Source organism: Nyctereutes procyonoides, unplaced genomic scaffold (assembly GCF_905146905.1).
Source record: "Nyctereutes procyonoides isolate TBG_1078 unplaced genomic scaffold, NYPRO_anot_genome, whole genome shotgun sequence".
NCBI classification, from domain to species: Eukaryota; Metazoa; Chordata; class Mammalia; order Carnivora; family Canidae; genus Nyctereutes; species Nyctereutes procyonoides.
Window position 1 is genome coordinate 45,309,086 of NW_026575020.1, and position 18,253 is coordinate 45,327,338.

General features: G+C 49.2%; 1 protein-coding gene across 1 annotated transcript in view; it reads right to left on the reverse strand.

The window, feature by feature from the left end:
- Positions 1-1,079: 1,079 nt before the first annotated feature.
- MARCHF10 (membrane associated ring-CH-type finger 10) overlaps positions 1,080-18,253 on the reverse strand; it is a 76,074-nt gene continuing 58,900 nt past the window's right edge. The window contains 4 exon segments of the mRNA XM_055327514.1: positions 1,080-1,105; positions 1,108-1,153; positions 6,296-6,409; positions 16,320-16,429. Coding sequence (XP_055183489.1) covers positions 1,080-1,105; positions 1,108-1,153; positions 6,296-6,409; positions 16,320-16,429 — 296 coding nt within the window.

Genomic DNA, 18,253 nt, shown 5'->3' on the forward strand with positions numbered 1-18,253 from the left:
CTTTGTGAACCGAGACAGGCGTCCCCTCCTCCCCGCGTCTCTGGAAACGGGCGGCCCGGGCTCTCAGCACTGCGTGCCCTGAATCCTAAATCGGGTTCTCGAGGGTCGAAATCTGGGCCCCACCCTGGGGCGCTCGGAGCGGGTCCAGCTTCTCCTCCGGGCGGGCCTGCTGGGGGCTCCCCACCGCCCCACCGTGACCCGCTGCGCCCGGCGCGCCAGGGGCCCACCCCAGGGTCTGCATCTGAATCTCCGGGAGGGACCCCGGGAACCTGCATTTTTGGTAAATTCCCCAGGTGGATTCTGACGGCAGAGCCAGGGCGGGAATCCCTCTCCCAAACCTTACACCTGCCTTAGGGCAGGCAGTTGTAAAATGTCTCCCCTGAAGAACTTCTGGAGATGGAATTGTCACACCCGCCTCAGCCCACTGTGATGTTTGTTCTACCTGCTGATGGGTAAGTTCTTTCCAGTCTGGCTGCAAGCCCTCCTGCTTTAATCAAGCACATTTTCTTAGTTGGGTGCTCTCTATGGGATAACGAGCCTGATGGAAGACAGCTGTCCTGCCTCCTGGAGCCGGGTGTACCTTTCTCAGGAGACCTGTTTTCCTTGTTCAACCTCTGGGTCCAGCAGGCCTACCTGACCCCCCTCCCCCACGCATGGTAAGAAGGATCCACCGCAACCTCTAGCTGGTGGATGAATGTGGCCCCTCCCTGTAGTGGCTACACAGCACCCTTCCAGGGCTTAGAAGATCACCTAAGAGGCTCCCTGAGCACTGGATGCTGGAAAATCCCAGCCAAGGAAAAGGAAAAAAAACAAAAAACAAAAAACCTGCCACGAGTCATCCTGTGACTGCCTGACAATACCATCTTCCCTTTCACTGGCCCTTGACCTTGCTTTCAAGATGAATTAAAATTCTTATCTGCTCTGCATCCAGCGGGCTTGGGCCTCGTCTTCCTGAGTGCTGCAGCTAGAGCTTCCCGAGCTTTGTGGGACTATTTTTGCCTCTGGGTAGTGGTCATTACTTCCTTCCACCACACGAGGTTCCACACAGGGACAGAGAAAGAGTAAATTAGCAAACACCCTCAAAATGGCAGGACTGACCCCCAGACCTACTTTCATTTTCTTCCCGTCTCGGTTGTGGGTAATTTCTTGACAACTATGAGAAAGAAGACAATGAAAAATGAATGGTTTCCCCAAAGGAGTTGTGAACAGATGTATAATTCTCTGGTCTCGGGAACGTTCTGGGAACCCATTCCCTCCCCTTAGAGGGGCAGAGGTGCCAAAGGGCAGTGTTGATACTTGGCACCTGCAGGGCTCACCCTCGTCCTAAAGACAGCGCAGAGGTAACCCAGGTCACCTTCGCCCATGGTTCAGGGCTTCTAAATTCGGCAGTGTGAGCAGACCTGCTTCCTTTCGGCAATTGATCTGAACAGCAGAATCCCATTCTGAGGGTCCGAATCACATTTACAGGCTGTGGGGGTGAAGGCCGTGCTAATTGGCCACTTGCCTCACCACTGGCTTTTAAACAATCAGTTGTATTCTCTGCCCGGCAGGAAGCAGCAGGCCCATCAAGGCTCTGGGCTCCCTCTTTGTTCTGACTTTATGGCATTTTATGCCACAATGAGAAACACTGTGCACTCCGTGGGAGCCCATTGTGCCAGGCTGCAAGGCTGTGGGCTCCCCTGCAGAAGGGCTGGTGCTCTTCCCCCAGGAGAAGAGAGGCTTTGTGACAGGCGGGAGGACAAAACAAGGGGTGCCAGACACTGTTACTGGGGCAACTCCTGGCCAGTGTGGAGGCAGCTGTGACTCCTGGGTCCCTGTCACCCGCAGGCCAGGCTGAGGGCTGGAGAAGGATGGATTTTCTTCTAAGGAGCCATCCCGGTTACCTGGTAAGTTCTACATCAGGACGGTGCTAACGCCTTCCCTCCCAGCTGCCCAGCCGGCCTCATCCCGCCTCAGCCCACCTCTAGACTCCGGCCAGATGACCACATCCATGTGCCAGGCAGCTCTCAGTCCTCCAGGAAATGCCATCTGGGTGAGTAGGGAAGTTTTCCCAGATGAGGGCCAAGCCTGGGCCTCAGATATTGTGGGTAGATTTGGTTCTTGGAGGCAAGAGTTTGGGGGTTTGTAGAAACAGTGTGAATGGGAAGACCTGGAGAAAGTCCCTGTGGTCTCACGCACAAGGAGGCCAGTGGAGTGTCAGAGCTCCTTGGAGACCCTGCCTGCCTCCAAGGCCAGCTTCTGCTCCCCTGCCCCTCCCCCACTATGAGTTTTCTACAGGTGGAAGTCTCCCTGCAGGTGAAATGTTAATGCAGCATCCCTGGGGCAGAAGACCCAGGCTGCGCTGGCTCCAGATCACCGTCCTGATCCCAGTAAGGCCTGGGGTCCCTCTGTCCTTTGCCTTTCAGCCCATGGACAGAGGTCCTTTCTCCTGTTTTACCTAGTTTATTGAAGTAGGCATTTAAGGGGCATAGGGCAGGCAGGGAGAGGAATTCAGGGTACAGTACCATTCATTGGGGAAACAGGGAGCAGGTATAGACAAAACCTATCACTAAGAGGAAGCCCAAGACGGGACTTTGGGGGTGCAGACCCTGAATAGTGGAGCATCCCACTTGGGGACTGAAAGGGGGAGAGGTGAGGGAAGGCAAGTCTGTTTAGCTTCACCTCACAGGACCGCCCTGTGTCCCTTTCCATCTCCAGGGCCCCCACAGGGGTCTCCTTCACCTGCCCCATTGCAGCAGCAGCTGGCTGCTTTCTTCTCCCTCCAGCCCATTCTCCGTGTAGCTGCTCCAGTTTTCACTCAAAAATGCAAATCTCCTGGCCTGCCCATCTCAGGCCGGAAACCTTCAGTGGCCTCCCAGAGCTGCACACAAACGCTCCATATCCTGCTTCCTGCCTCCACCTCCACACTCCCTTCCCACCGGCTCCAGCCACACTCAACTCCTTGACTCTCTCAATAGGCAGGTCCTCACTCCTCTAAGCCTTTGCCTCTCCTTCTGCATGGAACGCCCTTTCCCTCACCACCACCCCTTGTCTGCTTGCTAAACTCCAAGATTTGGTTCAAACTATCACCTCCTCAGCGGATCAGGTGACCAGAGCAGGAGTGGAAGCAGCCTTGCTACCAGGCGCTCCAAGCCTTGAGAAGGCTGATGGCAAAGAGTACAACCCAACCAGATTAAAAGCAAGGCCTCTGAAATGTTAGTTTGGGTCTCTGAAGACCCTGCCTGGACAGTCTGTCCTGAAGGAGTGGAAGGAAGGGGTGACCTCACTGCTCTGTGCTCTTCCCCATCTGGCTCCATCTTCTGTCATAACACAAGGCACATTTTTTGATACTCTTGGTTACATGTTTGTCTCTCTTTAGACTCAGAGTCCCTTGTAGGTAAGGAGTATCTTAATCATCTTTGTAGTCTCAGAATCTAGTTTAGAACCTGGCACATATTAGGCACGCAGAAAATCTTTGAATAAATATATCTATACCATGAACCTGAGAGTGTTCCTTTACCTAGAATACTGTTCTCTCCACAAATTTGGACTATCACTTTCTCCAAAACATAACTCAAGACTCACTTCCTGGAGAAGCAGGTTTTGGTTTAATAGTTCGTTGATTTAGGCATCAAAGGTTAATGAGCACTATGTGCCAGGTATTTTCTAGGCCCTGGAGGGTGGTGGGGTACAAAGAGAGATAAGAGTTCCAAGTCCAAGTTGCCTGTGACCCCCTCTGTCCCCAACCCTTAGCAGACCATGTCTTCATTTCCCAGTTATTTCGCATTTTTGTAATCACTCCATGCTCCTGGCATTCACATTGCCTGGGACATGGTCAACGAGTATGATTCACTGTATGCCCAGCATCATGGCACAGGTGTAGAAGGCCCAGCTTTGCCTTCAGGTAGCTCACAACCTCGCTAAGGAGACAAACTGTTTGTTTATGGGATCACTGGACATGCCAGGAAGTCCCAGCCAGGGAAGATCTTGTGTTGTCAGTTCATAGCCTCTGGGAATTCACTGGGTCCACTGGTTCTCTTGATCCAAGTGCTACTTTCCAGTTACTTCTTGTCTTTATAAATATGTGAGTCTTCTCTTCCAACTTGTTCAGAGGCTTCTCAAAGAATGGGACAGCATGGCATCGTGTCTTGTAGCCACTTTCCCGGATCCCCATCTCAGCACCTGATACAGGCCAGGGCATGAATGAATGAGTGAATGAATGATTGCCATCATGGGCAAACATTCATCACCAAGTGTCCTAATGAGACACAACCAAGGAGCCCAATGTGAATGGGTTCTCCAGTTCTGATAGGGAGAGAGAAGCGTTTGTTGTTTGTTTTCCCAACACAGTGCCTCTTTTTTTGCTGTTATCCTCAGATTCTAAGTGTTTTCTACAAGAAGATACTGAGACTCAAATCTAGAAGAGCATGAATTTGACAAAAGCCATTTGTTTCCCTGCTTCCATTTGGGTCCATCTTCACTGGCTATTTGTACTGGTTATCGCTTGGTGGGTTTAGTGCGTGAGGTCTATTTCAGGGTTTCTCAAATTAAAGGTAAACTTTAAGAGTGTTGCCCAGTCTTTCCTGCTTCCTCCCGACTTGGTGCCCAGAGTGTTCCCGGTGTCACTTACTCCTTCTCTGGGATAGTTTTACCAGAAACTTCTTTATACCTAGTGCTTTAGGGCCTTGGTTTCCACCCATTGGCTTGTGCTGCATGTTGCTTGCTCTGCAGTCCCAGAGGCCAGCGTTGCTTACATTAGCTTGTTGACGTCATGGCCATCTGTAACCTGTATCAAACCCTGGGCGCTTTGAAGTTCAATGTGCAATAAAAAGTTCATTAAAAAAGATGGGGAATCATGAAAATAAGGTTATGGAAATGTTAACAAAGGATCATTTCCTGCTTCCTGTACATTTTTCCCTTTTTTTTTTTTATGTATTTCTCTGAGGAATTTATGTCACCATTAAAACTATGGAAGAGTTAAAGGAAGGACAGGCCTGGGTCAAAAAGAGGGTGAGATTCCTGCGGAGATACCTTGGCCAAGACCCAGCCTGTTCTCTTAATTGAGAGCTTGGGGTCTAAGTGGAGAATTTATGCCAGAAAAAAATTAAAAGTAGGGACAAATATCGAATTCTTAGGACTTTTGAACCCAGCATTTTCCATAGGGATGGCTCTAAATGGATGCCAGCAGCTTGCTATCATTGCAAGGTTTGCGACAATGTCAGGAAACTGTGAAATCACTGGGCTCCAGCCTCTGGGCAGCGACCGGTGCTGGCAGGTGCCTCCTATCCACCGGAGGAAGAAGAGAGAGACATGAAGAAAGACGGGAAGCAGGAGGCAGAGAAGAGAAAGTCAAGAGAAAGAGAGGTACCTGGGATTGGGAGGCAGAGTCACTAGAACTGCCTTGCGGCTTGCCCGCTGCCACACTGGCTTGCTTGCCAGTCCTGACCTCCTGATGTGGGCAGGGGTTGAGTTTCAAGGCTGAAGGGGTGTTAAACACTAGAAGCATCAGTCCCTGGCATGGTGTTAAGATAAGGTAAGGGGGGAGGGTACCCTTGTCCTACCAGTGAGTGCCCTTTCCTGGCCTGGCTGCAGACAGGCATTTTGCCAAGAGGCAAGTCCCTTGGGGCTCTGCGTTCTGACTCGACAGTGGCCGAATGTACATTGTGGTGGACTTTGCTGGGGCCGGGATCCGGTTAGTGGAAGAGCCAGGCTTCTCTCCCCAAACTACCTGACCTCCTGGAAGGCTCCTGGTTCTCTTTGTCAAAGGAAAGGCAGCCACAGATGATGATCCCTGGTAAACATATTGTCACTTCCCTAATGACAAAGGGAACCCCCATCAGCACCTTTGTTTCTTGGCATTCACCACACAGATGCTGAAATCACAAACTCTGGGAAGCAAAGCAAAACAAACAGTTCTCCTCAAAGGGAGGCCCCTGTTTTTCGGGGACCCTCCATGCTTGGGCAGTAGGCATGCCCATCCATGTATGCACAGTCCCAGCAGCTTTGCTGACTTTTGTTTTGGGGGGCAAATATCCCTAGAGACTCCCTTGCTTTTATGACCATTAATGGCCACTTAATTACTACTCATGTTTAATAGTAAGCTATTGTGTGATTATCACTTTTTCAGCCAGAAGGCTACTGTGAGCACACTTACCCAGTGTATACACTATATCATAGTCCTGATGATGACAGTGCCATATCCTAGCAAGTGACCATGAAGACCTCAACAGATTGCACACTTAATAAACAACTCTGCAAGGTCAGGGCAGGGGGAGGGGTGCTGCTGCCTGATGGGCCGCATCAGAGCCAGACTCACCCTCTCTCTTGCAACTCCATTGTAATTGAGTCTCATGAGTTCTGCAAACCTCTGCTCGTAGAGGTGAAGCAGCAGTACCAGGTACAAACCTGAATTCATCAGCTCATTTTGTGCCTTAAATATGGAAAAGAGACTTTTAAGTTTATTTATAAAATATTCGTGATCTAAATCATGGGGTGGAGGGAGGAAAAAAAGGATAAAGAATCAACAACAACAATAAATAAACAACAACAAAAATATCACAGGGTGCAGGGTGGCAAGGGTACCAGGTGGCAAGACAACAGGGACAACAGCCTGTCCTTGGGGATCAGAGGATGGAGCAAGAGGGGATTCAGGGTAGAAGCTAGGCTGTCATTCTGGAATTCTTTACTACCTACTGGAGGATGCCCTGGAAAGGCTCCATGCTCCAGGCTCAGTCCCATGCTGTGAACATTTATTGGGCAGTTACATGTCAAAGCCTTGAGCTGGGTGTTGTGGGGAACCTGAGGCAAAAGGTCCCCGCAACCTGCTGGGAGCCCATCTAGTCCCAGCTGGAGGTGTCACATGCTACAGTGGAGACGCACAGGGGAAGAGAGGTTTACTGACACAGGGAAGGCCTCTTGGATGATCCTTAAAGGATGGGAGGGCCTTTGGTTGGCTCTGAAGGTTGGTGAGGGCCTTCCAAACTGAGGCACGGAATGCCAGAAAGGCACAGGGGAGGAGGGAGCAGAGCATGTGTGGGCAACATTCCCTACTCACTAGCGTGGCTAGAGTATATGGGGAAGGTGTTTGCTTTGGATTTAAAAAATATTTTTGGCATGAGCTGGGGAGATGGGAAGGTGGGACCTGTCAGGCCAGGAGTCTGGATGTCATGCTGTGTGTGTGTGTGTGTGTGTGTGTGTGTGTGTAGCCAGTGGCCTCTGAGCAGAGGAGTAAACATAATGAGATGTGTGTCTTAGGAAGGCAAACTTTTCTGTGGGAGAATTTGGAACACAGACACCACAGGGCATATTATTTTCCTAGATCCCTCGTCTGTCCAGAGAAGAGGCCCCAGGCTTTAGGTCTGTATGTTTCTCTATCTGTAATTGGGCTTAATGATGGTCTCACCAGGGGCCCCCCAACCCTGGCTGGTCTATTATTTAACTCCCGGACAGTGAGCGTGTGCCTGGTGGAGTCCTAGATGGACTGTGAACCTCAGGGCCTTGGCTCATCTCTTTCTCATTTGGTCAGTTAGCTTGTTTCGTGCTTCTGTTTTGAATGCCCCCCACCCCCTCACCATCCACAGGCTGTGTGTTCACAGCTTCTTTTCCAGCTGTCACAATGTCACCTCTTTGCAGAAGCCTCCCCGATGAACCCCATTTGTTCTAATCACTTCTTCACTCCCTGATTGCTAACTCTTGCTTTTGTATACCGCATCTTGCCCCTGTTAATATTTTTGCTTTTTCTCGGTGGGTGGGTTGTGTTTTATTTTTCTCACTGGTGCTTGCAACATAAGGAGGTACCCAGGGAGGACCTGGCTGTCTGGCTGCTGACAGCTCCTGTGTCCTTAGCTCCTTGGCAGCAGTCGTTCTCCAAGGCCTCACCCTGGGGACCCTTCCTAGACCTTCAATAAATTAGGAGCCATTAGCAATAACTCCTCCCCATCGGCTGCTTTGTTTCCCCACCCGTCTTCCTATCGAATGCCCATGGGTAAAGGATGGGGCTTGGGAAGCCTCTGGGAGACTCTGCATCACCCTGGGGAGAGGTCAGAAGTGCGACTGTTTCCCCAGGATGACTGAAGCTCAGACCTGACCCAGGGGCCGCCTCAGTGCTTTTCCCTTCCTTCCCATTCCATCCAGGGCAGCTCAGGAAGCTAGTGCAGGACACACCTCTTCCAGGATGAAATGGCTGCCAGGAAAGGTGCACTGATTTTTTTTTAAAGATATTTATTTATTTATTTATTTATTTATTTACTCACTCACTCATTCATTCACAAGAGACAGAGAGAGGCAGAGACATAGGTAGAGGGAGAAGCAGGCTCCCTGCGGGGAGTCTGATGGAGGACTCGATTCCAGGACCCGGGATCACGCCGTGAGCCAAAGGCAGACGTTCAACCACTGAGACACCCAGGTGTCCCAAGGTGCCCAAATTGAGCAAGAATTGATGCGTTCTTCCTTCTGAGTTGGGTCCAACTCTGGATCTCGCCCACTGGCCCCAAGGTCATGGCTCAATGCCTCTCTGCCCTCCTAAGGCTCTAGTCAACTGTCCTTAGCAATAGGAGGCCCATCCTATTTTTAGACTTTGGCCATGTTTTCTGTGCTCTTCTAACCTTGGTCTAGAGCAGGCAGAGAGGAAGTAGCTTGTTTTCACTTTTTTTCTAATCGCCTCCTCCCACCTTCCCCCTGAGTCTGTGCCTCCTTGGCAACCTGTCTCGGAAGCCTTCCTAACCTACCCTTCAGCTTCTCCCCACACACTGAGGCTTGTCCTTCATTGGCTTTTCTCGCTGGCGCTGGCGGTGGCCTCTTGCAAGCCGCCACTGGTGTTCCGTCCAGCACTCTCTTCGCCAGTAAGCCTTGATGCTCAGAGACACTCTGATGCATGATGGCAAATCAATCAGCTAGAAAATGGCTTGGAACTATTGGGTTTGTCAAAGCATTCAGGGAAATCATTTACTTTTTATGACTCAATAAAGCCCGGAGGCATGCAGATGGGAAAATATCCACTAATGTTTTCTGCAGATAATTTGAAAAGTCACTTCTAGCAGATTGTGTCTCTTCTCTGGTCTGTGGGAGGGAACCTGTCACGCGGCGCCATAAATCTCAGCGGCCAGGCTCCTTGATGTGTGCCCTTTTGCAGAGCTTGTGATGCTGCATAGAGGGGCTGGGCTGCCCAATCAGAGAATGCGTTTGCTAGTGAACTCAGAGTCGGCTCATGCTCTGAGCCACAAGTGGGAGGGACTTGTTAGAGACTTCCAGAGCATTTGTTCGGCAAGGGCAAAATGAGCTAGGTTTTGGAGTGTCCTTGACCCTCCTTCCCTGATCTGCCATGGGGGGCATTGGCACCCATGATGCAGTGTAAGTGGGGGGTGGGAAGGGCGGGGAGGCTTGTGAGGGAGGGGGCTTGTGAAGCCATGGACAGGAGCCCTGGAGCACGCAGGCTGCCTGCCAGATGTTTTTCTTTCTGATCTCTTGCCCCCCGCCCCACTTCATTTCGTTAATATTCATTTTGGCCAAGAGATTTGCTACCTACGGAAATTCTCAATAGAATCCACTCAAAGGAAGCAGACAGCCTGGCTGAATGTTCTATCAAGTCTTCAAATGTGTTCAAGAGATGCTCCCGGGTGTGAGGGTGATTAGGTGGCTGCATGTGTCCAAGGACATCTGTCCGTGGCTGAGATGGAGTAAAGCCAGGCCTGTGCCTCAGAGCAATGACAGCCAGAGGCCCGCTGAGACCCTCCTCTGCTGCAGGGCAAAGCTGGCAGAAGCACATCTTCGTCACGCAGTGGGCCTGGGCCCCTGGAATGGGCAGCCTGGGGGCCATCGAGCACTAAGACTTCAGGCAGAGTTTTAACTGTACATGGTCAAAGTGACTCCATTTATAAAAAGGGGGCAGTAACCTTTATCAGGCCTGTTTCCCCAAGGTGTTAGAGCAAAATGAGCTAATATGTGGGGGTGTGGTATTTTGCAAAACAAAAATAGCCAAGAAGAGGCAAGAATGAAAGATAGGATGCAGGGCAAGGACCACATGTGTCTCGTTTGCTCCTGTGCTCCTCGTGGCTGGCTCAGCACCTGGTATACAGTATGTGCTCAACAAATGTATGTACAGATGACAGAATGACAAAAAATGTGTAATTTTGGCCCAGATAGTGGCCCATTCAGTCATGACTTTGACGCTAGTGACTCCCATTTGAATGTGCATCAGAATTACAGAAAGGGACTTTTAAAACATAGCTCCTGGGCACCACCTCTCCCCCTCCCCCAGATTCTGATCCAGTGGGTCTGGGGTGGGGCCAGAGAATGTGTGTTTCTAACAAGTCTCCAAGTGATGCTGATGCTACTCATCTGGGGGCACCCATCGTTGAGAACCACTGCCCTAAACCAAGCATCAGCAATTAGTAGTCAATCAGCTGAATCTGGCCTGAGGATGCGCTCTGGTTGGAAGGAAGGAAGGATGGAAAGAAGGAAGGAAGGAAGGATGAACATGAACTTCTTCAGCTGCGGAAAGTACTCTCCGTTTTGCCTGCATTGCCACCACTATGTTGTAATGACTCTCGTAGGATTCCGACCATTTGCAACCTGCCTGGCCTCGAAGGCATTTAAGTGTACAATCTGTGATCTCCACTGTTCCTCAGCCTGCTTTCTCCTGGCCCATTTTGGAACTTGGAATATTACTTTGAGCTCTTCCTTGCCACTCAAAACTGAGTGCCCTGACCAGAATCAAGGATGAGGCCTACTTCCCAGTTAAGGAGCATGCACCTAGGACTCATCCTTCCTGCAGCACTCACAGTGGGTATGGATGCCTGGTGGGCTTAATTTTTGGGCATCTTTGAGTCAGGAAGGAGGGAGGGTTGAGCTGCCACAAGCCCTGACAAGCCTAGGATTGGACCACCAGGTGCCAGCAGCCCCAAAGTGCTGAGCCTCATAGTGCTTGGGGCCCCCCAGCTGTTTCTACCTCATGGGGCCACTCTGCACACTGCCTGTAAGAGGTCCTAATATAGCAGCTGGAAGTCTACTAATAAGCCTTGGCCCTGTGGGGCCTACAGAAACCACCCAGTGTCTGAGAGATGGGGGATAATCAGATTTCAATGTTAGGGCCTATGGTCAGCATTCACTCTTCCCCGACTCCGATACATTGAGCCAAACCAGGGAAACACTCTGGTCTGAGCCCCTCCACACCCTCGAAGCCATTGACCATGCTGATTCAACATCCAATGGGCATGACTGCAGTCTGGATCGGATTTTGAGTCAGGTGTCTGTTCCTAATGTCTCAGATTTTGCCCTCCAGGGCACATGGATAGAGGGCTCCCTCCTCTTTTTCCTTCCTGGTCTTAAATGTCTCTTCCTCAGGGAAGCTTCTCTGGTCCTGAGAGTTGGTCAGATCTCTTTGTGACGGCACATCCCTCATTCTCATCCTTTGGGGGTACTGGGGGTACCCTCACCATGTTCTTCCCATGAGAAGGAAGTGACTGCATTGGTCTTGGGCACCTAGGTATCTCCAGCATAGTATCTGATATACAATAGGCACTCAATATGTGTTTTTAAAGTTAAACTCTTGGGCAGCTCAGGTGGCTCAGCGGTTTAGCGCTGCCTTCAGTCCAGGGCATGATCCTGGAGACCCAGGATCGAATCCCGTGTCGGGCTCCCTGCATGGAGCCTGCTTCTCCCTCTGCCTGTCTGCATCTCTCTGTGTGTGTGTGTGTCTCTCATTAATAAATAAATAAAATCTTTTAAAAAATAAAAGTTAAACTCTTATGTGTATTTTGATACCTGGCCCCATCCCAGATCAATTAAGTCAATCTCTGAGGCCCAGTACCGGGGCATGAGTACTTTAATAGCAAAAAAAAAAAAAAAAAAAGACAGCTAAATGTTAATTTTAATTATAGCAGGTTTTTATGTGTTTGTGATTTTTATAATCAAGGAAAAGCAAAAACGAACCAACCAACCTAAGTGAGAAAAATGCATAAGAGAATAAGTGAGTGAGTGAGTGAGTGAGTGAGTGAGTGAGTGAGTTAGCAAGTTAATTGAGGTTAAGTGAGACCTGGACTGAGTGGAAGTCAGTTCTAGACTTTTTTTGGTTTTGTCTCTTTCTTTGAATATGTCTTTTTTTGGCACCAGCTACCCAGCTTCTCAACAAGAGAACCTGTTTAACAGGAGTGAACAGCACGGAGCGTTGGCTAAGGTGGCCCAGAGGACTAAGGTTTGGGAGTCGGGAAGGGCCCAGGCCTCAGAAGCCCAGGTAGACAGATCAGTTCCAAGGCCAATCCAAAGGACCTCCCTGGCTGGGGATGAGCCATTGATTCCATCCTCCATGTCTTTTTTTTTTTTTTTTCTTTTTTTTTTTTTTAATTTTTTTTTTAATTTTTTATTTATTTATGATAGTCACAGAGAGAGAGAGGCAGAGACACAGGCAGAGGGAGAAGCAGGCTCCATGCACTGGGAGCCCGACGTGGGATTCGATCCCGGGTCTCCAGGATCGCGCCCTGGGCCAAAGGCAGACGCCAAACCGCTGGGCCACCCAGGGATCCCCATCCTCCATGTCTTTGTGTTAACAACAGTTATGGAGTGCCTGCGTGGCTCGGTGGTTGAGCTTCTGCCTTTGACTCCGGCTGTGGTCCCAGGGTCCTGGGATCAAGTTCCACATCAGGCTCTCCACATGGAGCCTGCTTCTCCCTCTGCCTGTATCTCTGCCTCTCTCTGTCTCTCATGAATAAATAAGTAAAATCTTTAAAACAAATACACCAACTATAGTTACTTCTGCCTTGCTTCATGGAGAGTTTCTGAACTTGTCCAAGTCTTGCTTCCCTACTGTCTCAGGTTTAAACTCACTGTTAGCAAACAGACCGTGGTAAATTCACAGCGGGCCATGGGAGTAGTCAGAACCTTGTAAAAGGGTGAGCCCTCCACTGTTTCCCATCAGCGGGTAAATGTCGCTTGTTGGTTCTTGGGACTGTTGTTCTCTCACCAGGGTGGGTCTGTCAATCTAGCTTCTACCTGTGATTATAATGAAGGGCATTTTCCAAAGGCTTTGATGGCCTGTCAGGTTCTTATAGAAACTAGTGTAAACTCCTTTCTGCCTCCATGGAGAGTGATTATGTGCTGGATGTCTTCCACGTTCCCTCCAGAGCCCCCTTCCACCCTGCGCTGTGGCCTGGAGGCTGATCTCAATGGACTGCGTTAACCAGCCCCCTCGTTCTCTGGCTTCTCACTGGGTTTGGGCAATGGGAGGCCCTGGCAGGAGACCAGAGGGTGGAAGGAGAGAGAGGGTGGGGTGGTTGCCCAACTTGTTCTCTCTCCGCGGGGCAGTGGCAAGGCTCTACCGAAGGTCACAGGCTGTCAATGACTCTCCTGTAACTATAGGCCTCCCCTTCCCGGTGATTGCCCCAGCCCCTGTCACTTCAGGCCTCAGAATGGTCACGGTGCCAGTCCCAAGAGGCTTTGTCCCACCTTGTTGATTTCTTTTCCCGCCCACTTGGGGCCTTTGTTCAGCTCTCCTCACTCACCCCTGCTGAGGGAGCCACCATCTCCTCTGCCTAGATCCTGGCCAACATGGTTCCTCTCACGGTTCCTGTTAGGATGTGCTAGTGGCCGCTTCTCTCAGCTGGAGGAAGCTGTGAAGCCGAGGTTATGAGTCTTACCCCTGCGTGGACCGGTTGGCTTTTTTCACTAATGGGCTCTAGCCTGGTCCTGGTGCACTTATCTGCCTTTTTTGAGTCCAGAGAGATTGGGCATCCCTGGGTCTGTCACATGGCGGTTCTCATTCCCTGAGCACCTTTATCTCCACAGGCATCGGATTAGAGGATATACTCAAGTTTTTCCCCATCTCATGCTGCCGGGGAACAATGATCTCCTACTTCCCACAGGCGAGAGAAAGGAGAGCCAGAGAGTTTGTGTAGTTTCACACAGCAACTTTGGGGAAGGGAACGAGATTCAGATGCACACTTTAGCAAAATGGGTGTGCTGTTCCATGGGGCACGCTGCCTCTGGCTACTTGAGTGCAAACATTGTAGTATAGCTGGAAAAATGTGCCAGTAGTGAGTCAATTCTACAAATACCATGGGTAAACCCAACAGGGCCCTGTGGCAGCATCTTCACAGAGGGCGAACAATGCAGAGATGCTTGGAACCAACAGGTGTCTTTACTAGGTAAGGCATTGCCCTGGGCTGTCCCGTGTTGGTGATGTCTGCAGACCATTCTGGTAGGATGCCACAGAACCTGGCCATGTCTGGACGTGTCCTTCCCGGTCAGTCCTAGGGGCTCTATTTCCTGAAATAATCTTTGAGATGACCACATGGAAGCTGTTTGCACCCTAGCTGGTACCCTGACCGCAGGCGCCCATGGGGCCCGGTTCCTCTCAGTAGCGTGACTCCAGAAGCACTTCTGTTTCTCCTCTCAGTGCCTGGGGTTGTGACCAAGTGATTCAAAACCCTCGGGCCTCAAAACGGATGGACTTGAAGTACATTTATTTCTCAGGAAATTCTTTCTTCCTTTCCTTTCCCCCTCCCTTCCTTTCCACTTCCTAATGCCCAACCTCTTCAATGCTGGTGTGGCATTATCCCCCATTGTATCATATTCCTTGGTTGTGCTGGTCAAGTCTTTCATTCTCATCAATAGTTTATTCTTTGGTCTAGCAGCCTTAGGATTTTATCTTTTTTAAAAAAGATTTTATGTATTTATTCATGAGAGAAAGGCAGAGACATAAGCAGAGAGAGAAGCAGGCTCCCTGCAAGGGAGCCCAATGCAGGACTCTATCCCAGGACTCAGGGATCATGATCTGAGCTGAAGGCAGACACTCAACCACTGACCCACCCAGGTGCCCACAACCTTAGGATTTTCAAAAGGTAACTAGACAATTGCCCAGACCCATATGTGGCATTTTGACTCAGCTGTGCTTTAGGTCTGGACACAAGCTAAAGATCTGAAAGCCAAAGTGACTCCTCTGAAGAATGATTATTTATGTACTTATTTATTTGCCTACTTATATACATATAATAGGCTCCACACCCAGCATGGAGCCCAACATGGGGCTGAACTCAATGATTCTGAGATCAAGACTTGAGCTGAGGTGAAGAGTTAAATGCTTAATTGACAGAGCCACCCAGACACCCAATACATCTTGAGTGGAAGTAGCCACTTGTTCTTTAGCCATATGGGACTTATGGCTTCCATATTAGGCATTGTAGGTTTTTTTTTTTTTTTTTAATTTATGATAGTCACACAGAGAGAGAGAGAGAGGCAGAGACACAGGCAGAGGGAGAAGCAGGCTCCATGCACCGGGAGCCCGACGTGGGATTCGATCCCGGGTCTCCAGGATCGCGCCCTGGGCCAAAGGCAGGCGCCAAACTGTTGCGCCACCCAGGGATTCCCTAGGCATTGTAGTTCTAAATAAAGGATTGTTTGCCTGATAACAATTAACTATTATTCTGAGCCTGAATCACCTGCCCACCTATGGTTAACTTTTTCACGGCATTAGAATTGCAAAACAGGGGTACCTGGGTAGCTCAGTTGGTTAAGCATCTGCCTTTGGCTCAGGTGGTGATCCCAGGGTCCTGGGATCGAGCCCCGAGTGGGGCTCTCTGCTCCTCCCACTGCTTAAGGGAGCACACATACTCTCGCTCTCTCATAAATAAATAACATCTCTAGGGGATCTCTGGGTGGCTTAGCAGTTTGGCGCCTGCCTTTGGCCCAGGGTGTGATCCTGGAGTCCCGAGATTGAGTCCCACATCGGGCTCCTGGCGTGGAGCCTGCTTCTCCCTCCTCCTGTGTCCCTGCCTCTCTCTCTCTATGTCTATCATAAGTAAATAAATAAATATTTAATAAATAAATAACATCTCTAAAAAAAAAAAAAAAGAATTGCAATCTAAATACCCCAGGAGAATTAATTCACCGGGTATTAAAAAGCACACACTAGGTGCTAACGACCTTTTTATTAACCTTGAGTAAAGCAATTTCTTATTAACCTAGAGTTACTTGATATGTAAATTGTGGACCATTTCCTTCAAGACCCTGATTTTTTCCCCCTTTTGCTATTTTATATTCCGCGAATCTGGGTGTGGAGCTTGCCAGACTATTCCTGTTTCTGTGTCCAGTCAGTTATTGTGGCTTCCTACTTTTATCCCTAACAATAGTGGGACCTCAACCCTGGGGGTAAGACCTTTGAACGCCCCTACCCCTCCCCGCACTGTGGGCTGACGTAATAGCACACCTTCTTGGAGAAGTGACCTTAGGGGACACTCCTAGACTCATCCCGTGCACAGGCCTTCTATAGTCTTATCAGGGAAAGCCTTGCTTCCAGCCTTGTGCCGCTAATGGACTTTGCCTTCGGAGACAGTGGTGTGAGCCTCTCTTACCCGGGATTGCTGGTGCTTCTGATAGAAGTCCGTCACGTTAAAATCATCCAGGTCAACCAGCAGGCCTTGCTTACACATCTCACAAGTTTTCACAGCACCTAGATCTGCTCCTTAAATTAAAGAATTCTTTGTTACATATAACCCTGGGTCTTTACGTGTTGACACTCTGGTCTCTTGGTGTTGACATTTTGGGAATGAACTCATGTGTATTATGAATTCTGAGTTTTAGCGACTTTTTTTTTTTTTTTAAGTCAGCCATCTTCTGTAGAAAAGAAGAAAAAAAGCCCACTGCAACAAAGGAAAATTTTGAGATCTGGAAAATTTCCTTCATAATCATTTTCATTATTTTGCAAGCTTCATATAAGCGAAATTCCCAGGACTTTTAAATAACAGGTCTTGCTTTCTGTTTAAATATAAACATACTGGTTCATAAAATTGGAATCGCTACATGGAGGCTGAGTCTGTAACACAGGTGGTTGCCAAAAAGAGTGAATATTGTCCTCTGTTATTGCTCTTTTTTTTTTTTTTTTGGACAGATCTAACACAGGTCCAAGCAAATAAATATACGAGGACCAAATTGATGGCAGAAGCTATTCTCAGCTGTGGTTTAAAAATCTGCCTTTACTCTCACCCAGGTGACTTCCCACCTAAGAGAGCAAGGGAGCCAGGGGCCATGTGTGGGAACTAACCCAGCAGTATCTGCGGCCAGCACCTGAGAAGGAGCTCAGCCTCATCTGGGAAAAGAAATTTCCTTTGTTACAGTGGGCTTTTTTTCTTTTCTTTTTTTTAATTTTTATTTATTTATGATAGACACACATACAGAGAGAAAGAGAGGCAGAGACATAGGCAGAGGGAGAAGCAGGCTCCATGCACCAGGAGCCCTGGCATGGGATTTGATCTTGGGTCTCCAGGATCACGCCCTGGGCCAAAGGCAGGCGTTAAACCGCTGTGCCACCCAGGGATCCCCTTTTCTTTTTTTTTAAACATGCATTCTAGATCAGCACTTTTCCTCTACTTATCCTAGTCCTCAAAGCAAAACTGGAAGATGCAGGAACTGTGCTGTGTTGAAGCAAACGTTGTGTTCTGTGTCTTTTCCCCTCGCCTAGGAGCTGCACTTTTGCTAAGGATGTGCCACTTTAGTTTATGCGTTAGAGAAACAGGACTGATTAGCTAACACATTTATTTGGTAAAGATAGGGCTTGTGCAGCTTTAGACTTCAATTCTACTTTCTACTTTGCTTCACTGGGGGACATAAAGAAAGAGTAAATAATAGAGAACTTCAAGAGACAAGGATAAACGGTAATCTCATGTCTGCGTGTTGTTTGCTTGTTTTTTCTTTTTTTTAGAGCCATTCTATAATACTTTAGGATTCTGAGTGTCCCTTGTGTCTTCCGATCTGATCCCACTCAGCACACCCCTACTGACATTGGCGTTTACAAGCATTTAGCAGGGCTTCCATTACACATTTCACGAGCGATTTTTTTCCTGCGTTAAATGTTTAATTGGCCCGAATTTGTAGTAAGTTAAAACACTGCACGGTAGGGCAGCCCAGGTGGTTCAGTGGTTTAATGCCACCTTCAGCCCAGGGTGTGATCCTGGAGACCCGGGATTGAGTCCCAGGTCAGGCTCCCTGCATGGAGCCTGCTTCTCCCTCCGCCTCTCTCTCTGTCTCTCATGAATAAATAAATAAAATCTTTTTTTTTTTTTAAATAAAGCATTGCATGGCAGGATCATTAGTAGCCGAGATCCCCTTGTTTCTACCCTGTCTGCAGGATTGAGAACCCAGCACACTACATGGAGATGTGTTTCAGCAGCTTGGTAGGGGGTGTAGGTTTCTCCTGCCCGGGAAGATGCTCATGGGGGGAAAAGGGACCAGGGAGGACACAGTTGGTCTGATCATCCCACTATTCATTCCTCTCTCTCTCTCTCTCTCT